This window comes from Lithobates pipiens, unplaced genomic scaffold, assembly GCF_037356315.1.
Source record: "Lithobates pipiens isolate NorthernLeopardFrog02 unplaced genomic scaffold, aLitPip1_a1.2 Scaffold_25, whole genome shotgun sequence".
In the NCBI taxonomy this organism is placed as follows: domain Eukaryota; kingdom Metazoa; phylum Chordata; class Amphibia; order Anura; family Ranidae; genus Lithobates; species Lithobates pipiens.
The window spans coordinates 220,309,553-220,333,651 of NW_027507787.1; the positions used below are offsets into that span (position 1 = coordinate 220,309,553).

The window sequence follows — 24,099 nt, forward strand, 5'->3', positions numbered from 1 at the left end:
CTTGCACCCCGCTGGCTGCATGACAACAAGCACCCAATAATCAAAAAAACCAACCCACAAGAACAAATTGGTAAAATAAGGGGCGGGCACGATGAAAGTTTCCCCTGGCTTAACTTTCAACTGAAGACCCCCTGCCAAACCCTACGATTCCACCCACTCCCACCTATGAACACCAATTGCATAGATCTTTTCAAACTTCTTTTCCTACAAACTAATGGAACTCCTAACTCCAACCCCCTTTAATTCTTATCATGCCAGCCCTTCGTGTTTTTCTTTTTTGCTCTGGGCCTCCCTTACTTAAAAGTACTGGATATGTTGGTAGAAGTTGTTGGTGGATACAAGGGTTGAAAGAGGAAGGTAAAGGTAAAGGTAAAAGCAAAAGCAAAACCTGTGTTATGCAGTCATTAAGTTTTTTTTTTTTTTTTTTTTTTTTTTTCTTTTTGGTTTTCTTTTCTCCGTATACTTTCACATTGACATACATTTAAAAAAAAAAAGAGAAAATAAAATTTAAACCATTGAAGGTCCAATCTCTGTTTACCCTCCACCAACAATGCAAGGTCAGCACTTGCTAGTAGGAGTTATCCCAATTTGACTGCAAAAGTGCAAATATAATTTAAAGTATAACTAAAGGCAAACATTTCTTTTTAGTTTTGGATTCAGTGGCAAGACATTAGTACCACCTGTCAGGTTTTTATTGCTAACTGTGCCCTCGTTAGGGAAGATTTAACATCTATATTTGTCATGCTCATCATTTTCAATGAAGGTGAAAGTAAAAGAAAATCCCTAATTTTGGGTAATAGTTACCACGTTGGTTTTATTTTATCCTAATTCTTGTTGAGAGGGTTATATGCTTTTGAGTTTTTCAAGATAAAAATGTAACTTGAGATAATGGCTTTATATATGAAATATTGAAATAGAAGTGTAGTATGGGAGATCACCCTCTCAAAGGATCCAGCAGATTAGAATTCCTCATTGTCCATGCTTATAAATTAGTCATAATATCGCCCCATTCTAGGCAGTAGTGTATTTAGGTTTTGTGCTGCCCTAGGCTTCACTAAACTCGTGCACCCACTAATTTAAATATAACTCACCCCTTCCTGTCAAGGCCACACCCCTTGCTGTTTAAGACCTGCCCTGAAAAACTTGGGTGGCGTCAGTAGTTCTGAGGGCCTGGTGGGGGGAGGCAATGTATTCCCTTATTTGCATAGATTCCCTCTGACTTCCTGTTTGGCTATGGGGCAGGAAGTGAAGGGAAATCTCTGCAATGGGACAGGGATAGTAAAAAATAAACTGACAGGGGCTATAACCCTCCCTTACTCTTTCCAAAATGGAAAAAAAAGTGTTGCCTATAGTTCTACTTTAAGCACATATTTCTGATAATTTTATGGAGAGGACTAAGATACAACCATGCCAATGGTGCAGCAGAAAACATAGAGCACAGTGAGGAAGGTTTATGGTACAAGATGATAGGACAGTCAAAATCATAAACGGCGCCCTCCCCAACATTTGCGGAGTGCTGGCCACCCGCATACGGGAGTGCAGTGTGGCCTTTATGGGGGCGCTAGACTAATTTGCCTCTCAGCCCCATAAGACTGGCGCTCAGCGCAAGCCGGCGGGGACTCTTTCTGTGCTGCCCTAGGCCTGGGCCTGGGCCTTGCCGACCTAGGCCAGGATACAGCGTTGATTCTAGGCATTAATGCTGAGCTTGCCTGAAATTTATTGGTTAGTAGATGGGGACCAGCAAATACAGTGGTGTGAAAAAGTGTTTGCCCCCTTCCTCATTTCCTGTTCCTTTGCATGTTTGTCACACTTAAGTGTTTCGGAACATCAAACCAATTTAAACAATAGTCAAGGACAACACAAGTAAACACAAAATGCAATTTGTAAATGAAGGTGTTTATTATTAAAGGTGAAAAAAAATCCAAACCATCATGGCCCTGTGTGAAAAAGTGATTGCCCCCTAAACCTAATAACTGGTTGGGCCACCCTTAGCAGCAACAACTGCAACCAAGCGTTTGCGATAACGTGCAATGAGGCTTTTACAGCGTCCTGGAGGAATTTTGGCCCACTCATCTTTGCAGAATTGTCCTAATTCAGTTACATTAGAGGGTTTTCGAGCATGAACGGCCTTTTTAAGGTCATACCACAACATCTCAATAGGATTCAGGTCAGGACTTTGGCTAGGCCACTCCAAAGTCTTCATTTTGTTTTTCTTCAGCCATTCGGTGGTGGACTTGCTGGTGTGTTTAGGATCATTGTCCTGCTGCAGAACCCAAGTTCGTTTCAGCTTGAGTACACGAACAGATGGTCGGACATTCTCCTTCAGGATCTCTTGGTAGACAGCAGAATTCATAGTTCCTTTTATCACGGCAAGTCTTCCAGGTCCTGAAGCAGCAAAACAGCCCCAGACCATCACACTACCACCACCATATTTTACTGTTGGTATAATGTTCTTTTTATGAAATGCAGTGTTCCTTCTACGCCAGATATACTTGGACACACACCTTCCAAAGAGTTCCACTTTTGTCTCATCGGTCCACAGAATGTTGTCCCAAAAGTCTTGAGGATCATCAAGATGTGTTGTGGAGAAATTGAGACGAGCTTTGATGTTCTTTTTGCTCAGCAGTGGTTTTCTCCTTGGAACTCTGCCATGCAGGCCATTTTTGCCCAGTCTTTTCCTGATGGTGGAGGCATGAACGCTGACCTTAACTGAGGCAAGTGAGGCCTACAGTTCCTTGGACGTTGTTGTGGGGTCTTTTGTGACCTCTTGGATGAGTCGTCGCTGCGCTCTTGGGGTAATTTTGGGCGGCCGGCCACTCCTGGGAAGGTTCACCTCTGTTCCATGTCTTCGCCATTTGTGGATAATGGCTCTCACTGTGGTTCGCTGGATTCCCAAAGCTTTGGAAATGGCTTTATAACCCTTTCCAGACTGATAGATCTCAATTACTTTCTTTCTCAATTGTTCCTGAATTTCTTTGGGTCTCGGCATGATGTGTAGCTTTTAAGGATCTTCTGGTGGACCTTACTGTGTCAAGCAGCTCCTATTTAAGTGATGCCTTGATTGTGAACAGGTGTGGCAATAATCAGGCCTGGGTGTGGCTATAGAAATTGAACTCAGGTATGGACAACCACAGTTATAGTATGTTTTAACAAGGGGGGCAATCACTTTTTCACACAGGGCCATGATGGTTTGGATTTTTTTTCACCTTTAACCAGTTGCCGACCTCCGCACGCCGATGTACGTCGGCAGAATGGCACGGGCAGGCATAAGGGCTTACATGTACGTCCCTTGCCTCCCGCGGGTCGGGGGCCCGATCGGGCCCCCGCCCGGTGCCTGCGGCGGTCGGTTTTCGTCCGGGAGCGATCCGGGACGAGGGGGCGGCCATTCATTCATGGCCACCCCCTCGCGATCGCTCCCGACGAATAGAAATCCCCCGTGACATCACTTCCTCTCCTGTAATGTAAACACAGGAGAGGAAGTGATGTATTCTCTCCTCCGTGTCGGTATTTTTCGTTCCGACACGGAGGAGAGCGGATCGGTGAGTTGCACCAACACGACACTACACACACAGTAGAACATGCCAGGCACACTCACACCCCCCCTTTACCCCCCGATCACCCCCCCAATTACCCCTGCCCCCCAGTCACAGTGACACCAATGTCATTTTTTTTTTTTTTTTGCATTGGTGTCATTTGTGACTGTAATAACTGTTAGGGCAGTTAGGGTTAGCCCCCTTTAGTTCTAATGTACCCCCCTAACCCCCCCAATAAAGGTTTAACCCCGTGATCACCCCCCGTCGCCAGTGTCACTAAGGCTGGGTTCACATTGCAGCGGTTTATGAGAACGAATGTGATTCGCACCGCACTGCAGTGCAAATCACATCCGATCTCTGTGCGATTCGAGTTCAGCCATTCGCCGCACCCGCCACACCCGCCGCACCCGCCGCAAATTCGCACGGGACCCTTTTTTTGGCCCGCAGCAGAATCGGATCGCATGGGTGTTCACACCATGCGATCCGAGTTTGCAGATCGCACTGCGATATGCGAACTGATCTGGGGGTGTCAGTAACATTTCACTGACACTCCCAGCAGTTCGCATAGGGCAGTGTGAACTGCCGCCGGGAGGCATGCGATGCGGGAACCCGCCGCGCATTCGTGGCGTTCCGGCATCGCTCCAGTGTGAACCCAGCCTAATAAGCGATCGTTTTTCTGATCGCTGTATTAGTGTCACAGGTGACGCTAGTTAGGCAGGTAGGTATTTAGGTTCGCTGCAGCTTTTTATAGCGCCAGGGACCCCCATATACTACCGCATAAAGCCCCCTGATTGCCCCCTAGTTAACCCTTTCACCAGTGATCACCATATAACTGTTACAGGTGACGCTGGTTGGTTAGTTATTTTTTTATAGTTTCAGGGCACCCGCCATTTATTACCTAGTCTCACTAGTGTACCCCTAAATTTAGGGGTGTCTACTTTCCAAAATGGGGTCATTTGGGGGGGGTTTGTGCCATCTTGGCATTTTATGGCCTTCAAAACTGTAACGCCCTTAGAAAGCCTGAAGGCGGTGCTTGGTTTTCGGGGCCCCGTACGCGGCTAGGCTCCCAAAAAGTCCCACATATGTGGTATCCCCGTACTCAGGAGAAGCAGCAGAATTTATTTTGGGGTGTCATTTCACATATGCCCATGGCATGCGTGAGCAATATATCATTTAGTGACAACTTTGTGAAAAAAAAAAAGTTTGTAATTTTCCCGCAACTTGTGGCAAAATATAAAATATTCCATGGACTCAACATGCCTCTCAGCAAATAGCTTGGGGTGTCTACTTTCTAAAATGGGGTCATTTGTGGGGGTTTTGTGCCATCTTGGCATTTTATGGCCTTCAAAACTGTAATAGGTAGTGAGAAGTGAACTCAAAAATTTACGCCCTTAGAAAGCCTGAAGGCGGTGCTTGGTTTTCGGGGCCCCGTACGCGGCTAGGCTCCCAAAAAGTCCCACATATGTGGTATCCCCGTACTCAGGAGAAGCAGCAGAATTTATTTTGGGGTGTCATTTCACATATGCCCATGGCATGCATGAGCAATATATCATTTAGTGACAACTTTGTGAAAAAAAAAAAAAAAGTTTGTAATTTTCCCGCAACTTGTGGCAAAATATAAAATATTCCATGAACTCAACATGCCTCTCAGCAAATAGCTTGGGGTGTCTACTTTCTAAAATGGGGTCATTTGTGGGGGTTTTGTGCCATCTTGGCATTTTATGGCCTTCAAAACTGTAATAGGTAGTGAGAAGTGAACTCAAAAATTTACGCCCTTAGAAAGCCTGAAGGCGGTGCTTGGTTTTCGGGGCCCCGTACGCGGCTAGGCTCTCAAAAAGTCCCACATATGTGGTATCCCCGTACTCAGGAGAAGCAGCAGAATTTATTTTGGGGTGTCATTTCACATACGCCCATAGCATGTGTGAGCAATATATCATTTAGTGACAACTTTGTGTAAAAAAAAAAAAAAATATTTTTTTTTTGTCATTATTCAATCGCTTGAGGCAAAAAAATAAAATATTCAATGGGCTCAACATGCCTCTTATCAATTTCCTTAGGGGGTCTACTTTCCAAAATGGGGTCATTTGGGGGGGTTTTGTACTGCCCTGCCATTTTAGCACCTCAAGAAATGAGATAGGCAGTCGTAAACTAAAAGCTGCGTAAATTCCAGAAAATGTACCTTAGTTTGTAGATGTGACAACTTTTGCGCAAACCAATAAATATACAATTATTGACTTTTTTTTTACCAAAGACATGTGGCTGAATACATTTTGGCCTAAATGTATGACTAAAATTGAGTTTATTGGATTTTTCTAATAACAAAAAGTAGAAAATATCATTTTTTTTCAAAATTTGCGGTCTTTTTACGTTTATATCGCAAAAAATAAAAATCGCAGAGGCAATCAAATACCATCAAAAGAAAGCTCTATTTGTGGGAAGAAAAGGACGCAAATTTTGTTTGGGTACAACATTGCATGACCGCGCAATTACCAGTTAAAGCAGCGCAGTGCCAAAGTGTAAAAAGACCTCTGGTCATTTACCAGCAAAATGGTCCGGTCTGAAAGTGGTTAATAATAAACACCTTCATTTACAAATTGCATTTTGTGTTTACTTGTGTTGTCCTTGACTATTGTTTAAATTGGTTTGATGTTCCGAAACACTTAAGTGTGACAAACATGCAAAGGAACAGGAAATGAGGAAGGGGGCAAACACTTTTTCACACCACTGTAGTTTTCTGTATGAATGACATAGTGTGCATTTTAAAAGATTTCAACATGGTTACTTGTCATCACTGTGGTGGGTACTATGTTTTCTACTTAGGTTTCTCTTCTCCAGTTCTTAGTAGTTTTTTTTTGTCTATGAATCTATTGTGTTTTACAGCTCGATAATCTATAGTTAAACACAAGCATCGATTTCAAAAAGTGTGTAAACCTTCCCATCTGTGAAACCTAAGATATGTAGTCAAGAGATTGTCCATCTTACCCAGAAATCCCAGACTGGGCTCTCTAGAGATGACAGCAGCATGGTGGCCTACGTAATCACCAATACAGGTGGCTCAGGTAGCTGCTTTTCACACAGATAATTAATGTGTACAAGTAGCTACTAATTGCACATCTCAAAAATGATTTATGTGCTGGCAGGGGGCAAAAAAGGACAAAATGTAATTTCCTTCAGAACCTCCACCACTACAATGGTATCAGCACAGCTGTGAGATGGGATGTGATTAATGATTGTTAAGCAAATACAGAGCAGCCAGAGGAGTCTCGGTTCTGCTGACACAAATGCTTGGTGAGGAAGTGGCACTAGCCAAGTAAAGCGGATGTTATGCCTTTCTGCTCCCTTGGAGGCATTGAGCATATATCAACATCTTCTACATATTAGAATGCTGTAATGTAGATCTTTATAGGCAGATCTCTCTGTACAAGCAGCCTGATCCTTGGGCGATTTCTGGCATAATGGTAAACATAACGTACAATATATGAGAATGCATTGTGGTGTACGTTTTGTAAGGTGTTGATGTTCTGTGGTCGGACGTTGTTCACATCTAGGGATGGTAACCTGCTAATTTTAATATCTTTTATAATTGTACGAGAATACTTTTTTCATTTGCACGTTAAGGGCCACCCAACATACAATTTCTAGGTGTCCAATTCTGCACTTAGATTGGTAATGTGTCAAAAAATGATAATAATCTGAAAAAAGCTGCTAGCACAAGTTTAAAGATATACACAACCTTCAGCAAACGAAATGATACAGAAACGGGAAACGGTATGTTCATTAACAAATATTCATATACAGTGCCTTGAAAAAGTGATCATATCTCTTGAAATATTGCACATTTTGTCATGTTACAACCAAAAACGTAAAAGTATTTATTGGGATTTTATGTGATAGACCAACACAAAGTGGCACATAATTGTGAAGTGGAAGGAAAATGATAAATGGTTTTCAAAATGTTTTAAAAATGTGAAAAGTGTGGGGGTACATTTTTTATGGCGCCCCCCTGAGTCAATACTTGGTAGAACCACCATTCGCTGTAATTACAGCTGCAAGTCTTTTTGGGGATGTCTCTACCAGCTTTGCACATCTAGAGAGGGACATTTTTGCATGTTCTTTGCGAAATAGCTCAAGCTCTGTCAGATTGGATGGAGAGCGTCTGTGAACAGAAATGTTCAAGTCTTGCCACAGATTCTCAGTTCGATCTTGGTCTGGACTTTGACTGGGCCATTCTAACACATGAATATGCTTTGATCTAATCTATTCCCTTGTAGCTCTGGCTGTATATTTAGGGCACTTGTCCTGCTGGAAGGTGAACCTATGCCCCAGTTTTAAGTCTTTTGTAGACTCTAACAGGTTTTATTCTGATTGCCCTGCATTTGGCTCCATCCATCTTCCCATCAACTCTGACCAGCTTCCCTGTCCCTGCTGAATAAAAGCATCCCCACAACATGATACTGCCACCACCATGTTTCACGGTGGGGATGGTGTGTTCAGGGTGATGTGCAGTGTTCGTTTTCTGCTTTGCTTTTAGGACAAAAAGTTAAATTTTGGTCTTATCTGACCAGAACACCTTTTTCCACATATTTGCTGTGTCCTTCACATGGCTTCTCACAATCTGACTTCTTATAGCTTGCTTTCTTTTTTTGTCTTTTTTTTTTTTTATTAGTCTTTTAACATTTCCATTTAAAGGTATACAATAATTCTTATGTTCAAACATTTAACCATAAAACCTCCTTATCTAGTATTCCCCCCCCCTGTAAAAAAAAAAAAAAAATCTTTGAGGTTTCCCTCTTTCCTTCGGTTGTCCCCCCCTCCTTATATAATAAAATGTTTTAAGGTTAAAACTTATGGCTTTCTTTCAACAATGATTTTCTTCTTGCCACTCTTCTATAAAGGTCAGATTTGCGGAGTGCAGAACAAATAGTTGTCCTGTGGACAGATTCTCCCACCTGAGCTGTGGATCTCTGCAGCTCCTCCAGAGTTACCATGGACCTCTTGGCTGCTTCTCTGAATGCTCTCCTTGCCCGGTCTGTCAGTTTAGGTGGACGGCCATGTCTTTTTAGGTTTGCAGTTGTGCCATACTCTTTCCATTTTGGGTTGATGGATTGAACAGTGCTCCATGAGATGTTCAAAATTTGGGATATTTTTCATAACCTAACCCTTCTTTGAACTTCTCCACAACTGTATCCCTGACCTGTCTGGTGTGTTCCTTGGCCTTCATGATGCTGTTTGTTCATGAAGGTTCTCTAACAAACCTCTGAGGGCTCAACAGAACAGCTGTATTTATACTGAGATTAAATTAGACACAGGTGGACTCTATTTTTGCTAATTAGGTGACTTCTGAAGGCAATTGGTTCCACTGGATTTTAGTTAGGGCTATCAGAGTAAAAGGGGCTGAATACAAATGCCCCCCACACTTATCACATATTTATTTGTAAAAAAAAAATGTTGAAATCCATTTATTTTCCTTCCACTTCACAATTATGTGTCACTTTGTGTTGGCCTATCACACAAAATCCCAATAAACGACTTTTATGTTTTTGGTTGTAACTTGACAAAATGTGGAAAATTACCAGGGGTGTAAATACTTTTTCAAGGCACTGTATAATAAAGGTGACCAAAGCTCAGTCAATCCAGTGACATTCAGTGCTCAAAGTAATGTCCACCAGAGTGCAGGAGGTGTTTCAAAGCTCCAAAAGAAGCACCCAGAAGTCCCAACAGATAGGTTGGATGCTTACAAGAACCCAATGGCTCTTAAATGAGAAGCCAAAAGCACTTCAGGTATGAATCCAAAATATGTCTGCATTAGGAGATGCGATCCTGCTAATCCCTCGGGCTGCACTCCCATATACCAGAAACTTGCAAGATATAAGCACTCAAAGCTATGCTTTAATGCATATTAATCCTTTATTTTTTTTTACATTTTTTTTTGCAGCTTTTAGAGTTTGACAAAGAGATATCAGTCTTTAAGGACAGATTATATGAACTGGACATCACATTTTCTCCCAGGTAAGAACTTATACATTTTGTTAAAAATCCAGCTATGCTACTTGGAAGTCAAAAAAGTGTTACTTGTGATGATACAACTGCTTCATTAATATGTGGCTTGTAATTACTACTATTCGGGTTTATAGGTGTAAAGTTTCAAGTACATTATTTTGGCATATGTTCTCTTTCTTGATTTTGCACAGACGATGATAGGCCCTGCAAATTTCTTATTTTATTTTTTTTACGCACGTTCTTATTTATATGCACACTCCTTAATTGCATAAAAAAATACATGCAGACCATCTTATTTATTTTTCTTTTTTTTAAATACTTTATTCCTTTGCAGGAATACATAACATAGCTCATTAACCACTTTCAGACCGGACCATTTTGCTGGTCAAAGACCAGACCACTTTTTGCGATTCGGCACTGCGTCGCTTTAACTGACAATTGCGCGGTCGTGCGACGTGGCTCCCAAACAAAATTGACATCCTTTTTTTCCCACAAATAGAGCTTTCTTTTGGTGGTATTTGATCACCCCTGCGGTTTTATTTTTTGCGCTATAAACAAAAATAGAGCGACAATTTTGAAAAAAACGCATTATTTTTTACTTTTTGTTATAATAAATATCCCCCAAAAATATATATATATATATATATATATATATATAAAAAAATGTTTTTTCCCTCAGTTTAGGCCGATACGCATTCTTCTACATAGTTTTGGTAAAAAAATCGCAATGAGCGATTATTGATTGGTTTGCGCAAAAGTTATAGCGTTTACAAAATAGGGATAGTTTAATAGCATTTTTATTAATAATTTTTTATAATTTTTTTTTACTAGTAATGGCAACGATCAGCGATTTTTATTGTGACTGCGACATTGTGGGGGACCCATCGGACATTTTTGACACATTTTTGGGACCATTGTCATTTATACAGTAATCACTGCTATATAAATGCAGTGATTCCTGTGTAAATGACACTGGCAGTGAAAGGGTTAACCAGTGGGGGGCAGTGTAGGGGTTAAGTGTTCCTAGGGGTGTGTTACTAACTGTGGGGGGGGTTGGGCTTTCATTTAGTGAACACTGATCTCTGCTCCAATCACATGGAGCAAAGATCAGCGTCACTAATTGCTAGGCAGAATGGAGAAATGCTGTTTACACGGCATTTCCTCCATTCAGCCGTCCCGTGAGACGATCGCGGGTATGCCCGTGGCGATCGAGTCCGCGGGTCCCGCGACCGGACTCACGGGGGTCCCGACCAGCGCGGGAGCGCGCCGCCGGCGGCGTGCTCCCGATGGCAGGGCGGCATTGAAGATTGGACGTACATGTACGCCAATATGCCTGCCCGTATCATTCTGTCGACGTACATCGTCGTGCGCTGGTCGGGAAGTGGTTAAAAGTAATTACATAAGACAACTTATCAAGTCCATTTTCAAAGCAAAACGTATTCTTTTAACAAATGAAACATGATGTATTCCTGCCAATTTTTTATAAACAAATAATATTACAATAACAATTCCCCACAGCAACCCTCCGCTCCAAAGCCCTGGACCCTATAGGGGACTTATAGAACTGAGAGAAAGAAAAGAGAAAAAATAAAAAAATAAATGTTGCCCCTGCCGGGGAACATGTGCCACATCACTTACTAACTTGTCTATTCCTCTAGTTCCTCTCCAATCAACCTTTTCCCTTCATCTGATTGTAAAAATTACTACTAAGGAGCCCAGATTTGCAATATACATTCCCTTTCCTCCAAAGACGTAGGGATCAATTTTTCCATGATCCCGATTCTTCTTACTTTATTTAACCAATTAGAGATTCAGGGTGCCCCTGTCTCTTTCCAGCAGATGGTGATGCAGACCATCTTATTTAATTCAGAAATAATCAATTATTGATAAACTTTCAATAGTTTGGCTGCTTTGATCTGGTGGGATATATGTGGTTGCTGTAGGTAAGTGCACTTTGTGCATAACAATTTTAAGTATTGTGGGTTCTCACAATCACTTTGTTGCTCAGCGTCCCTGGAAAGCGAGAATGCAGCCAGTCCTGTTACCATAATCCAGCATCTTCTTCTAAGCTGCCAGCTGAGGTTCTGATTATACCTGTCCCTTGGGAGGTCAGAACCGTGCTTGTCGAGGTGGCTGCTGCTCTCGATTGTTCTCACTGATTGATTATGATAACCATAGGCCAGAAGTACGTAAATCTCTGTTCCAGTCATTTGTTAGCTACCCCTGACCGGTGGTGTTAAAGGGGTTCTTGATTTAAGGGTGAGCATGAAATTCCTTCCTTGGGAAGGTTTTTGTATGTGGGATCTATGCTCACAAAGCAGCTCCCCAATGAATTGTGGGTAATTGCTGTTTTTATTGTTCCATTAACCTGCACTTGGCGTTTGCCCGGGGATATAAAAGTTGACGTAGAAATGTCACTGTGCACTACAGTGCTGGAATCTATAACATCTCCATGGATGGTCTCTACTTAGAGATCACTGGTAGTTGCAATTGTTTTGTAGTTCAGTCTATTTTATATACTTTCTTTGTGCTAAAATTTTGGTTGAATTGCAAGACATACAGAAAAAAAAAAACACACTTTACATTATTTAGTCTTAAGTATCATAAATAAAGATTTATGGTTGGTAATGGCACCTAGGGTGATATTTTAGTGAGGTAGCTGCCCCTTTAAGGTAGACTGAATTGGTGATTAAACAAGGGTAAAGGTGCTATAAATCATCATATGTAAAGTATACAACATACATAGCAATGCAAGTAAAACATGTGTGAATCGCAAACTTAAAGGGGTTGTAAAGGTAAATGTTTTTTTCACCTTAATGCATTCTATGCATTAAGGTGAAAAAACATCTGACAATGCCGGCCCCCCCAGCCCCCCCCCCCCAGTTTTACTTACCTCACCCCTCGAAAGTCCTGCGCTCGCCCCCGACTTCCTCTTCACCACTCAGCCTGGCCGCTGATTGGCTGGAGTGGATGGATTGAAGGCAGTGCAGCCATTGGCTCGCGCTGCTGTCAATCACATCCAATGACGCTGCGTGCCGGGGGCGGGCCGTGTGATACAGCGAGCGGCTATAGCCGCCGGCTGTATCACGGGAGTGTGCCCGCAGGTGCTTCTCACCATGTGAGGGAGCTCGCATGAACTTGAGAAGAACCTGCGGGAGGAAGCCGAGACAGCCGCCGAGGGACCCCAGAAGAGCAGGTTCGGGGCCACTCTGTGCAAAACGAGCTGCACAGTGGAGGTAAGTATAACATGTTTGTTGTTTTAAGAAAGAAAAAATACCTTTACAATTCCTTTAATAAAGTCCAAAAGTGACAATCCCAACACCATAGATAAATGTATAGAGTCTTCTGGTTTCAGATGTCTTCAAATAAATGCTTCACCAGGAGTGTTCATGAGGTAGATGGCAAGTGACGAAGAGACAGCCAAGAAACCTTAAGAATTTAGAGATCTGTAAAGAAGAGTGGACCAAAATCCCTCCTGAGATGTGTTCCAACCTGATCACTAACGACAAGAAATGTCCTACCTCTCTGATTGCCAACAAGGGTTTCTCCAAAGTTATGTTTTGCTTTGGATCAAATACTTAATGTACTCACTGAACTGCAACTAAATCTAGAACATTTGTACTATGTGTTTTTTTTTCTGGATTTTAGGTTGATATTCGGTCTTTATCATTTAAAATACACCTATGATAAAAATGATATACCCTTAATTTTTTTGTAAGTGGGCAAACTCGGGGATATAATAATTATTTTCCCCTGTGTGTAAGGTGTAATGACCCCCTTGTTGTATTCTGTGGGTTGAGAAGATTGTTGAGGTCCGCTACCCGCTGCTTTTGCGTTAAGTGTGCCATTTAAGCAGAACTTTTAGTGTAAGATGCACTGAAATGAAAAGAGCCCAGGCCCAAGGTACATGTAGTTTGCCGCTGCTAAAATACTATCATTGCATGCTAGGGTTTAAATTTTGCAGTCTGTTGCAAAAAAAAAAAAAAAAAACATTGTGCATATTGTACTTGGAACATATATTTTTGCCATAGGCAGCAGATTGTCTAGAAGTAACCTTATAGCCCTATGTGATTTTTATAGATAATGGCAATTTCAACATAGTTTCTAGAATATTTCTCCTTTTGGAGCTAATCGATGTTCCCATTGGAGAACAACTGGTTTGTTATTTAAGTCTGTACATTTGCTCTCCTTACTATGTGTGCTTTAGAAATCTTGTCTCCTTGAATGCCGTAGATGATTTTCACATCCAAATGTCAGCTTTGTTTGACAAGTTGTAGAGGTCAAGGTCTGTATTGACTCTGGCTCTTTTGTGATTCCTAAATGACGATTCACTATACTTAACACACAGTGTGATGGTGTGTTTTTCTGATTACAGCAAATAAAAACGGGTATTCCATTACCCGAGACATGATCTTCATGAGAAACACATACCTAAACTTCAATAAGCTATTTCTATACTCCATACATCACATATTTACCATAAAACCATATCAAATACTTGTAAACCTTTCTTACATCACCTTTTTTTTTTCTGCTAAACCTGTCTGGATACATACAGTACCGCTACATTTTAACCAGCATGTTTTGTTTTCTTCTTTAGTAAGGTTTATTAGCACCATCATTTACTGCCACAACTGTATTAAAGCAACACTGGTCGGTGTTTTACAGAAGCTTCCACTGTATGTGAACCGTTCAGCTTCTGAAAAACATAGTGGTACATATGTAGCACCCTCTACCTAGTGTACGTGCTAGAGTGGGATTTTTCTGTAGTGCAGGTAAATTTAAGCAGGTCTAGCCAAAATCTAGGCCTGTTTGTTTTGATCTGGGGGCTGGGAGTGGCTTAGAGTAGGCTGGGGACTCAGTTTCATCTTTTGGTTCCCTCCCTTCTGTTTCTAGATGCTTCTAGAAGGAAGGTGGGGAAGAAGGGTGGAGCTGTCTGGGGTGTTTCAGGGAACCCTGACAAATACCCAATCTGGATTAGCAGAGGGAAGGCCTCCTTAAATACCTAGAGTCAGGCCAGCGGGGGGGAGTTGTTTGGGTGGAAGAACTGGAGATGGAGTTTTAGGCTGTCTGGGCCTTTGAGGGAGCCCCCTACTCTGGGGGGAGGGGGGGTGACCTTGGGCCAGGGGGCTCGGCGCTGAACAGGAACGCTACACAACCCAACAGCGGGGAATACTGCCGGGCAAGTCTCTAGGAGGGATCCATCAGGTGTCGATGAGTGACAGTCACAGTTGGGAGAGGCAAGCCAGAGAGGACTGGGAGTGTGCAGCCTGAGATGGATGTAGAGCCAGCGGAAGAGACTGTTATGTTACTGGCAGTGAAGTTGGGCCGCTGCAGTTGGGAGGACTGACAGGGTCTGCAAAGGGCTGACTGGGATCAGTAGGCCCTCCAAAGAGGGCAGCTAGCACCAGAAATTTATTTTGCTACACTATAGGGGCAGCGGTCCCTGCCTGTATTGAACTTTGCTAAAGCCTAGTTGAAACCTGAGTCATGCTTAACCATGTACTACCTGCGCCTGAAGAATTGTGCTGGAGGGAGAATGAGAGAGGGTCTGCAGTAAGTGTTGTGCTGGAGGAGAATATTTAAATTGTCCCAAACCACGCACTCATTTTTGTTCTGGGCATGCCATGAATTCATTAACCCCATCCAAGTTATAATCCCGCAATAAAATATAAAAAAGAAGCTGATGGACTTGTTCATTGTCTTGGAGTGTCTAGAAGTGAATGCCGGGCCAGGCAGTGTGACAGGTGGGCCACCATCACTCAGCAGCCCCTACGGGAGTACCGCTACACATATTTGGTGAGCAAAAACTCCAGCCTGTCCTCTGAGAGCCTGTCCTCCATTATTTACTATTGTGTCCCGCCATCTTGCCTTTTGTACAGCATAGAGAAGATGGATCCAGACTGTCAAAGCCTGTTGATCCTGTGACAGCCTTATGTCATTGCTTTTAGAATTTGCTATTGTCAAGGGGAAAGTTGTTAGAGATGGAAATGTCAGCTTATAAATTTTGTAGAAAAGCTGACAACTTTGTGTAAAATGTTTTAAATCAGTAAAACGCACCGGTTAAGCTGCTGAAGGAGTAATGGTAATGTAATGGTACCACTATGTTTACATGCATAGAAAAATGCAAAGGTTCCCTTCTAAAATAGTAAGGGAAGCCTGGAAGCTCCCATGGCTGAGCGCCTGTTCCTGCTCCTAGGTTCCATGCTGATTTTGCCCTTAATAATCAGAGTTAGTGACCCAGAGCAAGCATGCAGCAAGTAAAGTGAAAGCAAAATCAGAAATTCTGATATGCATACTTGTCACAGGTCAGTGAATCTGAAAGCATTGAAGTCCGAGGGTCAATCAGCATGACCTCCAATATGAAAGGTCTGTATTGCCACCCTACATATTTCTCTCGATTATAACATTTCTTTAATCTAAACTTGCCTTAATTATGGTGTCACATAGCCTAAATTAACAGACACAAATCTGCTTGTCTCCCTTCTATTAGTCGTATATGTATTTCTAAACCTTTTATTTCAAACCGGTATCACATTGTTTCCTATTTTGATGCTTTCATCAGTGCTTCTGACATCATATGTAAACTGGAATGCAGGAAGAGTCTAGAAGGTGTTTAAATATATTTTTTGCTTTTTGTTCTTGGACATTTGTATGCCGTTATATACGCAGGAGCAAAGCTTTTATTACTCTATAAAGAGTTCCATGTCTTGTAGGTCTGGTCAGAGAGGGTTAAAAGTGGCATAAAGCCACAAAAGGCTTTGGCACAAGCGGTAAATTTTCAGAGCTCACTCTAGGAGTCATCAGTCAGGTCAGGCTTGGCTGCTCCGATCACTGCTCACCCTTGTGATGAATTTTGCCTTGCCATGTTAGTTGTGGCCCTGGAGCCAGAGAGGCACGACAGAGCAGTGATGGAGTGCCGGCATCTGACACCAAGGCTTTAAAGCACTACTTTACTGCACAAAGGCCAGAGACAGAGATCAGGTGCACAATAAGGGAATGGTTTTGTTTGCAGATCAGAACTCGTGATTAATATATTCTTACGGTCAACCTCCGAATGTTAATAAGAATTCATTTGTATGGGGAGCGAGTCCAGCCATTAAAAAACAAATGTTGTAAGTAGAAGCATTGGTTGCCTGAGTTGGACATTTTTGTAAGATTTGCTGCTGTTCTTGATTAAGTAAGGCAGCATCAGAGTTCCCTGTCTACATAGTTTGCTAGATAGATTGTGATAGATTATGCAATATCTATCAAAAGCCTCTCCGTGTGGGTACTTTGTGTGTGTGTGTGTGTGTGGACAAGCATTTGAGTAAAAGCCGCACTGTTTTTCGTGTGATACCCTAGAAAACTTCTCACCACCTCCAAAAGTTCACCCAAAATTCATTCTTAAGCCTTGTACACATGATCGCAATGTCGTACAAAAAAATATCACTTTCGAAGCGGTAATCTGATCCTTCGTACACAGCTAAGGACATAGGGACAAACGCAAACATTTTCCTGGTACGATTTTTGTTTAACTGCTTCCCGCCCGCTGTCAAATGAAAGTGGGGTGGTGTGGCTTTCGTTCTGGGACGCCGTCATATGACGGTGTCCCAGAACGGGCACTCTCGCTCACCCTCTGCAGCGCTGTGTTGCTAGGACATGGCGCGACCCCGATCTCTGTAAAGAGCCGCGTCCGCAGGTCTTTAACCATGTGATTGGCTGTGTCCACTCACAGCCGGTCACATGTAAACACAGAGATGCCGTTAATCGCCTCCCCTCACCTCAAACTGACAGTTTGTGGCAAGGAGAGCCTTTCAGCAGCATCTCCACGCAGGGGTACATCTAGGAATGTAATCAGGGCACTGTTTAGTGCCCTGATTACAATATGCCAATACAGTGCCACCAATCAGTACCCACAAGTGCCACCAATCAGTGCCCATTAGCGATGCCTAGCAGTGCTGATCATCAATGCCCATCAGTTCCCATCAGTGCCACCTATCCTATATTAGTACCGCCTATCAGTGCCCATAAGTGCAGCATATTAGTGCCACCTATTAGTGCCACTTCATCAATGCCGCCTCATCAGCACACATCAGTGGAGGCGAAAAATTACTTGGTTACAAAATTTACTGACAGAAAAAAGTAAAGTTTTTTTTTTTTTTTTCCTTTTAGTGCCACCTTGGCAGAAATGCTGAATGCTGCAGTTGTAATGAACAGCATTCAGCTTTTACTTTCTGTTTTATAGCAGAAAGTAAAAAATATTGTGTAATTTTTTTTTTCAAAATTCTTGCTAGTTTATAGCCCAAAAAATAATATATTGGGTATAGCGTCGCACAACCGCGCAATTTTAGATTAAAGTAACACAGTCCCATATCGCAAAAAAAAATTCCTTGTCCTTAAGGGGGTTAAACTTTCTGGGGCTGAAGTGGTTAATGAGCTGCAGCATGCTTTCTATTTAAGTGAATAGAGGTCTAACTGTACATCCACAGTGGACAGGCCTGATCTTAACCTAGCCTGTGTTGTGCAACCATTGTAGATGGGAAGTCACAAGATGATTGGTCTTCGGTAGCAAACTATGTAAAACTGCTACTGGTAAATTTGAAATGTTCTGAACACTTAAACGTATTCATTGTAGTAAAAACTAGAACAACGTGAGCATCAGAAGCTGGTAGATAAACTGTCTCCTAGCCAGGCATGTTTAGCAAGATAACATACATCTGCTAAACTCAACAAGTGTATGATGATGATGAGAGGATGTGCGGGCTTAAACTTCCATGGGAACAATTTCTAGCCAAACCATCTTCACAATCTTTAAAAACACAAGAGCTCTGATTAATATGTTCAAAAGCATTTCTTATTTTTTTATTATCCCTTGAACTCTTTTGATAAGGGATGTTTAAAGGGTAAAGAGGATGAGTGTGGGGTTATTCTGACCCTACATAGGTACTATCCCATGTAGAACAGTAAGCCAATGAAAGCAAAGTTTGGTGGGGCTTTACGTGTACCTTGCAGGGTCTAATGAATAGGCATACCAAATAGCTTAAAAAGTAAACAAATCTTTATTTTCTATCTGTAGCACTAACCCCCGAAGGAGCTGCTGGTTATTTTTGGGCTTACCGTTACCCTCCGTTCTCCTTGTTGCACTTCTAGGGGATGTCCCGTGGTAGATGGCCCAGTAACTTGAGACTGACAATAGATCCACTTGAATGGATTTTATTTGCAAAACTCATACAATTGAACAGTCTCAACTTGGGATCAGAGGGTTGGAAAAGGAAGTTCAGATACTCTTAGTGTCAAAGTCCAAAAATCATTAAAGAACTTGCTTACTTTGACTGCATCCAGAGAATAGCCATTCGCAGCTGGATGATCGCTCAAGTTGGACAGTCCCTCTCTCACAAGGCCTAGCAGCCAACTTGGTGCCTTCTCAGGAACAAAGTCTTTGCCACAGACGTTGTTGCAGAACATGTAGGCAAACTAAGCTTTAGAACACTTGTAGGATACCTGGATCTTTCAGCCTGCTTGACGATATCCACAAGACCGGATTCTCTCGGTTACTTCAGCCCTTCCAGGCTCTTGCTAAGAAAACCAACCCGCACGTGGTGCTCTTCTGAAGAGTCCTCCCCTGGAATGCTCGAAGTACACTGGGTCTCTACCGAACCAGAGACGGCACCCAACTACCTCAGAATCCACCTTTAGTTTCCTTGCCTTGGGCTAGCCAGCTCCAAGGCATTCAAGTCGGGTGGATCCACACCCCAGGCCATAGCCTTCCTGGGGGCTGGTCAGGAGGACCAGGACCATGTAATCAGCACATCATACTGGACCAGAACCCCGAACCACGTGACATCCTCATCTTATGTACCCTCTCTCAGAAGCACAGCGAGAGCGCCTCTCCCACTGGGTGGGCTCCGAGAGAGAGTAACTTAAGCGCCTGACCAGACCACAGTTCCATGCCTGCCAGAAGAGACAGTGCCCCCTGTGGCCAGGCTGAACATCTCACAGTCCAGTCAGACTGATGCTGAGGCCCAATTTAGATAATTATACCCAAACCAAACTGCAGTTTAGGCAACTTTAAATTTAGAAAAAACGCATAGTGCATGCTCTTCAGGAGCCGCCGCTACATATCTAACAAATGATTAAATTAAGAAGATTGAAAAGTACAATTGGGTAAAACCACAGTTACTGATGAAATGCCCAGGAAGTGTTGGTCCTGACTGAAGAATCAGACGAATCGTGAAGAATCATGGCGTAGGCCATCTTCTCTGCTTCTTCTTTTAGGACCAGCACATCCTGGACATTTCAACAGTAACTGTGGCTTTACCCAATTGTACTTTTCTATCTTTTTATTTCAATCATTTGTTAGATGAAAAATAAAGATTAGTTTACTTTTTAAGAGGTTTGGTATGCCTATTCATTAGACCCTGCAAGGTACACGTAAAGTCCCACCAAACTTTGCTTTCATTGGTTTACTCTTTTGATAAGGGGTTCTACTGTACTTGTCAATTTTGCTTTGACCAAATATTTCTGTATTTTATTTTTTCCAGAAAACTAAATTACAAGGGGTCTTCAAAAGGGTTCCACACTTTTTTTTTTTTTTTTTTTTTTTTTTTTTTTTTTTTAACATTTAATAGAGACAAAAAAAAGTGAGCAAATTTTTTGAAGAACCCTCATACGAGTGCACAGCTAGTAGAAATGGAATTTTAAACACATCAACATATGAAACTCGGCATATAAATGATACATAATAATATATTATTAAGGCTCTTACTCCAGAATAAGGATTTTTATTTAAAAGCTGACCTTTTTAGCTTGAATTTCAATTTAAGTGGCATTTGATTCGTAGCGTGTCTACACAGCCTGCAATAATAATTTTATATTCTCCATTCTTCATTCTCATTATTACGCTATTAGCCTGATGAATAGAGTGCCTTCAGACCCCTTAAATGCATTGGATACGTAGGAGGTACCTATTGATCTGTTTTAATTAGATGAAAACCTCATATTTGGACTCTTAATTTGGGTGATCCATTTTTTAATTTTTTTTGTCTGGTCTCAATCCAAAAGTGTTCTGAAAAACTTTTACACATGAGCGCTTTGTTCATTGCGTAATTCACCTCAAGACGCTTAAAGTGGTTGTAAAGGTAGAAGGTTTTTTATGTTACTGCACACAGAAGGCTTTTTATCTTAATGCATTAACAGTCCCCCTAAGACCCCTTTCACATCGAGCCGCCCTGGGCGTTAGCGGTAAAACGGCGATATTTTTAGCGCCGCTTTACCGTAGTTTTACCTCCCCGCTAGCGGCCGAAAAGGGGTTAAATCCTACTACAAGACACCGCTGGAGCGGCATTTTGCCAGTGGTATCGCAGCGCTGCCCCAATGATTTCAATGGGGAGCACCGCTCCAGAAAAGCTGCTGGCAGGACTTTCTGACGCCCTTCCAGCGCATGGAGCAGCTGTTTTGGGGTGGTTTGCAGGTGCTATTTTTAATGCTATAGCACCTGCAAAACGCTCCAGTGTGAAAGGGGTCCAATACTTACCTGAGATCCCTCTCTGTCCAGCGATGTCCACGAGTTTCTCAGCAATCTGAGATTCTCCCTCCTGACTGGCTTAGACACAGCAGCGGTGCCAATGGCTGCCGCTGCTGTCAGTCAAAGTCAGCTAGCCAATTAGGGAAGGGAGGGGGTGGGGCCAGGCCAGGTTGGAACTCCGTGTCTGAATGGACACAGGGAGCTGTGACTCGGCTCAGGTGCCCCCATAGCAAGCTGTTTGCTGTGAGGGCACTTGACAGGAGGGGCCAGGAGCACAGAAGAGGGACCAAAGAGAAGAATCAGGGCTGCTCTGTGCAAAACGACTACACAGAGCAATGAAGTATAACAACTTGAATTTGCATGAGCTAGTTTCAATCTGTGATTGAGTGCATTCAATTCTGTCATTCAACTATTGAGGTTTGCTGCCACATATGATCCTTTCCTTGTCAATTGTGCTACAAAGTTGCATGTTAAAATGCTTGCGATACCGTTTCCGTGTGTTGGCAGCCCATTTAAAGAGAATGGGCAACCTTATTGCATGTTAACAATGCTAATCACGTGCGGTAATGGATCACAACATTTTGAAGGGGCCTAAAACATAGTTGGCAGTTTTTTAGTCTCTACAACAAAGTGTGTTTATTGGCAGATAATAGTAGCTCTATATTAGGAGGGTATGATTTTTTTAACTTTGTTTTTCACATTTCTTAAGAGATAAATTACTTTTAATACTCATTATCAAACATATTATACATATTCATATATTAAAGGAGAAGTACAGGCAAAGCTCATTGGGCTGTACTTCTCTTGTGGATCACAGGAGTGTAGTTTGTTCTGCACTTCTGTGATACGTTTTCAGCAGACGGCGGGCTGAAGTCACAGACACGGTCCATGCTGGGAAAAGATTGTGACAATGGAGTCTGGATCAGCCCACATGCCTGGACCGGCACCCAGCGCAGCCTCTCAGTGAGCCCCTGAGCTTGCTGCTCCCACCCCCTCCACAGCCCAGCGCTCCAGTGAGTGCGGGGGGGGGGGGGCGCAGCAGAGAGCTACTGACTGACGGTCAGCAGCTCTCTGCTCAGGGAGCCCTGATAACCGAGGAAACAAGCAATTGGCAGTGTTTGCTCGGTTATCAGTGTAAGAGGCACCAGGGGACAAATGGCGCATCAAACAGATGCTGCATCCACCTAGGCAAGTATGATTCTTAAAAAAAAAATACAAAATAAAAATTACTGTATTGGCGTGTAACACTCACCTTTTCACCATGGAAATTGGATGCAAATAGCGTGTTATACGCCAATACTTCAAATTTAGCTGCCTTGGAGGGGTGCGGGACGGGCACCGTCAGATTATATACAGTGAGGATCTCCTGTTTACTTGAGGGCCTCTGTAATAGGAAGTCCCGTCTCCTGGGCTGCCATTGGACCACTGTTCTGTCTACCATAGGAGATTGTCACTGTATGTAATCTGTCGGCGCCCGTCCCGCCCCCTTCCTGTCCCCTCTAGGCTGCAAATGGTCATCGATCAGGCTGCACCAATGGCCATGGTGAGGCTGCTGCATTGTTGGCAGTGGTGAGGCTGCTGCATTGTTGGCAGTGGTGAGGCTGCAGCACTGGTGGCAGTGGTGAGGCTGCTGCATTGACGTGGACTGATCAGGCTGCACTGATGGCAATGGTGAGGCTGCAGATGGACACTGGCCCTTAATTTGCTTCAAAGTTCCTTATTTAAAATTTTTGTTTTTTTCCCTGAAACGTCTCTCTTAAAATGTGCGTGTTATACGCCAATAAATACGGTTACATCTCTTTTAATGTACCTATAAGTGTGTAACATTCTGTTTTATCTTTTATCTGACACTTGTTTGAGCTGAAATGTGTTTATATGCTTTACTTAGGGCTAATAATTTATTATCCTTGAACAAATATCCATAATTCTTTGAGGCACGTCAATAGATGCAGAACAAGTTGCTATAAATTCTTACTGCGATTGATGGCAAGTTACATAGTGTCTTTTTAAATTAGATTTACAGCTGTAGATAGAATAGAATGCTTATTGAGTGTCAGTATTTTGGTTGTTTAATGTGGTTCTTGATATCCCAAATTGCTTTACTTGGGTCTCTATAGTGGCTCTGAAGCCTTGGTGTTTTTTTACCTTAATGCATTCCCCTACATTAAGGTAAAAAATCCCCCCCCCCTTTCCTAAAGACTTACCAGAGTTCTCGATCCAGTGTTTTCCCAGCTTCCGGTCTCCTCTGCCCTCTCGTCCTCTTTTCGCAGAGACTTGGGCAGCAGCGGGAGCTATTAGCTCCCGCTGCTGTCAGTCAAATGCTGTGAGGAGGGAGCTTGTAGTGAGGCCGAGCCACACTGTGCGCCCATGCGTCCCTTAGGATAATTTCGGAGGAACTGTCGTAAGCTCCTCTCATGAAACTTGTGTACGAATGATCAGATTATAGTACGATCGCTTCGAAAGCAGTATTTTTTGTCTTTTTCTGATCGTGTGTGTGCTAAGTTTAAAGGGTTCATATCAATGGGTGCTATAGTCAAATGCATTTTCCATTTGCATGTATGCCCTGCAGATCAAACGCACCTTAACAGGATATGTTGCGTCTAAAGAAAAGCAGCGTAAAGCAGGTCGATTGTAGCCTGTGCATTGCACGTGTATTACGTGATTAAAGTCTCAGGTTTTGACATGTGGCACTGGCAGAAAAACGATGTCTGCCAGCATGAGCCCTTACGGGGATTTATCAATTCAGCATACAGCGTTTTAGTGGCCATTAGGCCAAACATTTTACAGCTGAACCATACCTCCCAGCTTTTAGAGATGGGAACGAGGGACATCTATTAGCAAAAGTATGCAGGGCATAGGACACACCCCCTTGCCACGCCCCCTCAAAGGAGAATTATACATAAAAAAAAAAATTAGTTAAACCCACAAGTGCTTTTTTTTTGCCACTATTATTCCTTTCTACTGGCTTTCAAATTTACAAATGCAGCAAATTAGAAATTGGATGAAAGTTTTAGCGCTGGGAAACCCTTTTGTGAACGATAAATAGAGGGTCATTGCTGC

General features: G+C 42.6%; 1 protein-coding gene across 1 annotated transcript in view; it reads left to right on the plus strand.

The window, feature by feature from the left end:
• INPP5A (inositol polyphosphate-5-phosphatase A) overlaps window positions 1–24,099 on the plus strand; it is a 633,009-nt gene that overhangs the window by 555,431 nt on the left and 53,479 nt on the right. The window contains exon 12 of the mRNA XM_077453801.1: window positions 9,469–9,542. Coding sequence (XP_077309927.1) covers window positions 9,469–9,542 — 74 coding nt within the window. The remainder of the gene's footprint in view (window positions 1–9,468; window positions 9,543–24,099) is intronic.